Below are 6,000 nucleotides of genomic sequence, written 5' to 3'. Positions count from 1 at the left end.
TGCTGGCTCGAAGGGCTGAATGGCCTACTCCTGCACCTATTGTCTATTGCCTATTGTCTTCTAATGTGGGAGGAATGCAGAGCATTTGGAGGAAACCCACATAGTCACAGGAAAACATACAAACTCCTTACAGACGCTGATGGGAATTGAACCCCAGTCACGAGCACCGTAAAGTGTTACACTAACTGCTATTCTACCCCCCCGCACCCACCCATCACAGCAGTCGATTAACCCGTGAGCCACCCCTCCCCATGTGGTTGGAATATGGGGGGAAACTGAAGCTCCCGGGGGAAAGGCAGGGAAAACGTACAAGTAGACAGTGACTGAGGTCGGGCTTGAACCGGAACCTCCGGCGCTGAGAGGCGGCGGCTCTACCCGCTGCACCACCCTGGCAAAGGCGGCTGAAACGCGGCTCTTTGTGGGAATGTCCAAAGCATTCATCGTTTGCATAAACGTTCACAGCGGGCTTGCTGAAACCTGCTCCCTGGCCACCTGTCAAAGTGTCGGGGCGGGCAGAGGGGCGCCCCGAGGAGGGGGCTTGGGACCAGAATCAGGCCATTCAGCCCATTGAGCCTGCTCTGCTGTTCCATCATGGCTGATCTATTTTCCCTCCCAACCTCATTCTCCTGTTTCTCCCCGTAGCCTTTGACACCCTGACTAATCCAGATCTATCAATTCCGGTTTTAAATACGCCCAATGACTTGGCTATTTGTGGTAATGAATTCCACAGATTCACCACCCTCTGGCTAAAGAAATTCCTCCTCATCTCTGTTCTAAATGGACCTCCCTCCGTTCTGAGGCTGTGCCCTCTGGTCCGAGACCGTCTATTAAAAACATTCTCCTCACACCCACTCTCTTTCAGCCTTTCAACGTGAGGCACATGACGAGGCTGCAGTTCTGTCCAGTGTCCTTGACCACCGAACACGTCCAACGGGGACGCACGGTAACGTGACGTTATACCCGCTCGGGACGTCGGAGTTCAACCCGTAAGGAGTTTTAAAAACGCAAACAACAGGAATTCTGCAGATGCTGGAAATTCAAGCAACACACATCAAAGTTGCTGGTGAACGCAGCAGGCCAGGCAGCATCTCTAGGAAGAGGTACAGTCGACGTTTCAGGCCGAGACCCTTCGTCAGAACATGAAGGGTCTCAGCCTGAAACGTCGACTGTATCTCTTCCTAGAGATGCTGCCTGGCCTGCTGCGTTCACCAGCAACTTTGATGTGTGTTGCCGTAAGGAGTTTTACGTTCCTTCCCGTGAGCACGCGGATTTCCTTCGTCTGCTCCGGTTTCGTCAGTAGGTTGATCGGTTATTGTAGATTGTCCCATGAATAGTCTAGATGGGTTTCTGAGCAGTGAGACTCTCAGGTTCCATGCTGAGTAGATAGATAGATAGAGAGATAGAGAGATAGAGATAAATGGATAGAGAGATAGAAAGATAGATTGATAGATAGAGATAGATAGAGAGAGAGCTAGATAGATAGAAAGAAAGAAAGAATAAATGAATGGTCCAGAGTCAATGAGGAACCATTCCAACTCCAGCCACTTCCTGGAATCTGGGAAGAAGCCCCCCATCATGTCGCAACGACTTCTTGTTCAAGGGTAAATATCACACTGGGGAGATCTCCCCTCCCCTCCCCTCCCCTCCTTCCCCCTGGCATCTCCACACGTCCAAACTGAAAGAGCAGTTTATTTAACATCTGACCCCAAGGCCCAGTGGATCCAGGACACCTTCTAAAGCAGGCATCCATCACTAAGGACCCCCAATGTCCGGGACATGACCTCTTCTCGTTTCTCACACACTCAACAGCTTCCTCCCCTCTGCTATTAGATCTCTGAATGGACAATGAAACCACGTACACGACCTCAATATTGTTCGATTTTTGCACAACTTATTCAATTTATATATAGTAATTTATCATTTTTTATTATAATGTATTGCAATGACCTGCTGCCACAAAACAACACATTTCACAAGACATGCCAGTGATTCTCGTCAGCACTGCCTCTGTAAAGAGTGGGGCTCGAACCCATAACCACCCGTCTCAGAGAGCAGAGTGCCAGCTCACAGACCGGGGGAAGCCAGCTCCTTGGGAAGTTACACCCGCCCCCGAGATCTCAAGCGATCCCAGACCCCACAAAACGGTGGGGGGGGGGGTGGGGGGGAGAAGCACAAGAGATCCCGCAGATGCTGGAAATCCAGAGCAAAATGCTGGAGGAACTTAGCAGGTCGGGCAGCATCTATGGAAATGAATAAACGGTCAATGTTTCAGGCTGGGACCCTTCATCAGGACTGGAAAGGAAGGGGGAAGAAGCCAGATAAGAAGGTGGGGGCAGGGTGGAAAGGAAAGACTACAAGCTGGCAGGTGACAGATGAGACCAGGTGAGTGGCGCAGGAGAGGTGAAGTGGGAAGCTGGGGGGTGATAGGTGGAAGAGGTAAAGTACTGAAGGTCTCTGATAGGAGAGGTCATTGGACGGTGAGAGAAAGGGAAGGCAAGGGAGAATTCGATGGGCAGGTGAGAAGAGAAGGGGTGAGACTGCAGAATGGAAAAAGAGCGAAGTGGTAGAGGGGAGAAATTATCCGAAGTGATTTGTAAGGAGTTTGTACGTTCTCCCCATGACGGCGAAGGTTTCCACCAGGTGCTCTGGTTTCCTCCCAAAACTCGAAACGCACGACTCAGTAGGTTAATTGGTCATTGTAAATTGGTCTGTGATTAGGCTGGGGTTAAATCGGGGGTCGCTGGGCGGCGAGGCTCGTTGGGCTACAAGGGCCCGTTCTGCGCTGCATCTCTACAGTGGAAATTGGTGCCCAGACAGATTATGAGCTGACAGTGGCCTCGTGGCAGTGCAGGAGGCCATGTGCTGGGATTCCACCTTAAGACAGCCGTTCCATCTTAAGGAGGCAGGGCTGGAATAAGGAGCTGAGGTGGGGAGGGGACTCCCTTAGAAAGGGGGGGGGGTTGAGACATGACGAGCCTCCATAATTCCTGCAGTCACCAAACGGTCCCAACCTCCTGTGCTCGAGCACAATGCAGCCAGTGGCTGGAACAGTAATACCCAGCTGTCTCCTTCTACTGCTGTTCCTTACAACAGCACAGACAGTGAACAGAGGTACGTCTCATTCTGTTTTGTGTGTGAGAGAGAGAGGGATACGTCTCATTCTCTTGTATGTGTGAAAGAGAGAGAACAGAGGTATGTCTCATTCTCTTTTGTGTGTGTGTGTGTGTGTGTGTGTGTGTGTGTGATAGAGACAGACAGGCAGAAAGACAGGAAACAGGTACATCTCATTCTCTTTTCTTATGTGTGTGTGTGAGAGAGACAGAGACACAGGGAGAGAGACATCTCATTCTCGTGTGTGTATGTGTGTGTGTGTGTGTGTGTGTGAGAGAGAGAGAGAGAGAGAGGGAGACAGACAGAGGCAGAAATGGAGATGGAGGGAGAGAGGGAGAGAGACAAAGAGAGACAGATAAAGAAAGAGAGAGACAGGGGAACAAGAGGGGTGGGTAAGATTTAACCTATCCTAGCTTCTACCGCCTTCTTTTCCAGTCCTGACCCCAAATGTTGACTGTTTATTTCTCTCAACAGATGCTGTCTGACTTGCTTCCTCCAGCTTTTTTGTGTGTTGCTATAAATGTGTGTGTGTGTGTGTGTTTGTGTGTTTTCCTCCTGAGTGAAGCTATTCAGCCCATCGCATGTCTGTGCTAGCCCTTAACAACGGAACAAAAACTTGCGGGATTGTATGTTGCAGAGAAATGGTTCGGACTGAGAGGTTTTCCCTAGGGTGGAAGTGCCCGTGTAGAAGAGGGTTTTTAATGCTACCGTCTTTCGTCGAGAATCAGATCACCAACCCGCAGACTGATTTCCCCGCTCTTCTGTCTTCGACTGAGTTTAGTGTTGTTCCCTTTGTCATTCTTTGTGGCTTTGCCGGGAATCAGTTCTCGCCCAGGTCGGGGACCTGGAGGGTCTTATACAGTATATCTCTGATCAATCTGCCTGAGGTTTCTGAATAAAAGGATCCCAATCTAATGCAGAACCTCACCCTCCTTTCCCCCACCTCCCTGCTCTCTCTACCCCTCTCTCCCCTTCCCCCGTTCTCTCATTTTTCTCTCCCCCTCTCTCCCCTTTCTCTCTCCCGGTCCTTTATCTCTTTTCCCTTTCTCTCTCTCCCGCTTCTCCCCCTCTCCCCCCTGTATTCCGAACCGTGATCCCGGAGTAACATCCTCACAGTGCCTACTGGATCGATCAGCGTCTGTGGAGGGGAGAGAAGCTGTTGACGCTTCGGGAGCGGCCGGGTGGATCTCGACCCGAAAGGTCCACAGTTTCTTCTGCCCCTACGGACGCTGCTCGACCCGCTGATTTCCTCCGGCAGTTTGTGTGCCGCTCCGGGTTCCGGTATCTGGAGCCTCGGACTCACGGGATATAACCTTCGCCGACTCTCCCGACCTCAGCGACGCCCTGAAAACTCTTGACCGTCTGGGCCACCGAGTTGTCCCTAACAGTGTCCTGGGTGTGTTTAACCAGAGTTAGGGAAATAAGGATTTTTCTAAAGCACTCTCCCGTGACTGTCCTCGTTTATTTTAGAAACAGATGTCAGAGTGAGAGACACCTTGAACAATTTACAGAGTTCTTGCAGGCTCTAATCTTCCGGCTGGCGGAAAGCTGTCATTAACCGAAGTCGCATCTAGAGTTCTGCATTCACGTCTGCCCGCCCGTTCTCGGAAAGATGTCGAGGTTTTGGGGAGGGTGCAGAAGGGGTTTACCAGGGTGCTGTCTGGTTGAAGGGGCATGCGCTATCACGAGGGGCTGGATGAACTTGGGCGCCAAAGGCTGAGCGGAGATATGATGAAGGTTTATAGGATTATGAGAGGCACAGATAGCGTGGACGGGGTGTATCTGTTCCCCAGGGTTGAAATGGCTAATAAAACCGGGGATGCATTGCAGGTGAGGGGGGTTAGATTCAAAGGGAAAATGAGGGGTAAGTTTTTACTCGGAGGTGTGGATGCCTGGAATGCGCTCCCTCTGCCGGGTCTGGTGGTGGAGGAAAAGTCATTGAGCGTGAGGAGAATGGAAGGATAGGGATGTTTTGTAGGCAGAAGTTAGTTTAATTGATCATTTGATTACTAATTTAAATTGTTCAGCGTAATATTGTGGACTTCGCTTCCGGAGATGCGCAACAGTGCGAAGGGAGCGCCGCGCTGCGGACAGGGTGGTGAGGATGGAGCGCCGCGCTGAGGGAGGGGCACTGAGGTTGGAGCGCCGCGCTGCGGGACGGGGGCGGTGAGGAGGGAGCGCCGCGCTGCGGGACGGGGCACTGAGGATGGAGTGCCGCGCTGCGGGACGGGGTGGTGAGGAGGGAGCGCCGCGCTTCTGGGGACGTGGGGGTGCAACGAGGAGATGTTTTTTGGTGGCGAAGTGGGGATCGAAGGCCCTAATTTGTTAAACGAACTCCGCTCCGGCGTCTGACAAAACCATACACCGTTCCAATCGGTGAATCTAATTCCCGATCTTTTTCTCCACAGCTTCCCACTGGGAATATGACGGTAAGTTTCACTATAAACATCAACACGTTGATTCACTCCAGTTCTCTTGTCCCTGTTTATTAATCCCCAACACACCGGGACGGTGTAGAGGGAGCTTAACTCTGTGTCTGACCCCGGGAGTGTGTGATGGGACGGTGTAGAGGGAGCTTCACTCTGTGTCTGATCCCGGGAGTGTGTGATGGGACGGTGTAGAGGGAGCTTCACTCTGTGTCTGACCTCAGGAGTGTGTGATGGGACGGTGTAGAGGGAGTTTCACTCTGTGTCTGACCCCGGGAGTGTGTGAAGGGACGGTGTAGAGGGAATTTCACTCTGTGTCTGACCCCGGGAGTGTGTGATGGGACGGTGTAGAGGGAGTTTCACTCTGTGTCTGACCCCGGGAGTGTGTGATGGGACGGTGTAGAGGGAGCTTCATTCTGTGTCTGACCTTGGGAATATGTGATGGGAGGGTGTAGATGGACCT

General features: G+C 51.8%; 1 protein-coding gene across 1 annotated transcript in view; it reads left to right on the top strand.

Annotated features, from left to right (window-relative positions):
* The first annotated feature begins 3,029 nt into the window (after nucleotides 1–3,029).
* Nucleotides 3,030–6,000, top strand: part of LOC134337369 (carbonic anhydrase 14-like) — a 28,531-nt gene continuing 25,560 nt past the window's right edge. Inside the window, exons 1-2 of the mRNA XM_063032319.1 lie at nucleotides 3,030–3,111; nucleotides 5,520–5,540. Coding sequence (XP_062888389.1) covers nucleotides 3,030–3,111; nucleotides 5,520–5,540 — 103 coding nt within the window. The remainder of the gene's footprint in view (nucleotides 3,112–5,519; nucleotides 5,541–6,000) is intronic.

This window comes from Mobula hypostoma, chromosome 2 (assembly GCF_963921235.1).
Source record: "Mobula hypostoma chromosome 2, sMobHyp1.1, whole genome shotgun sequence".
Classification (NCBI taxonomy): Eukaryota; Metazoa; Chordata; class Chondrichthyes; order Myliobatiformes; family Myliobatidae; genus Mobula; species Mobula hypostoma.
The sequence above is the reverse complement of the archived record's forward strand: the minus strand, read 5'-3'. Positions and strand labels throughout refer to the sequence as shown.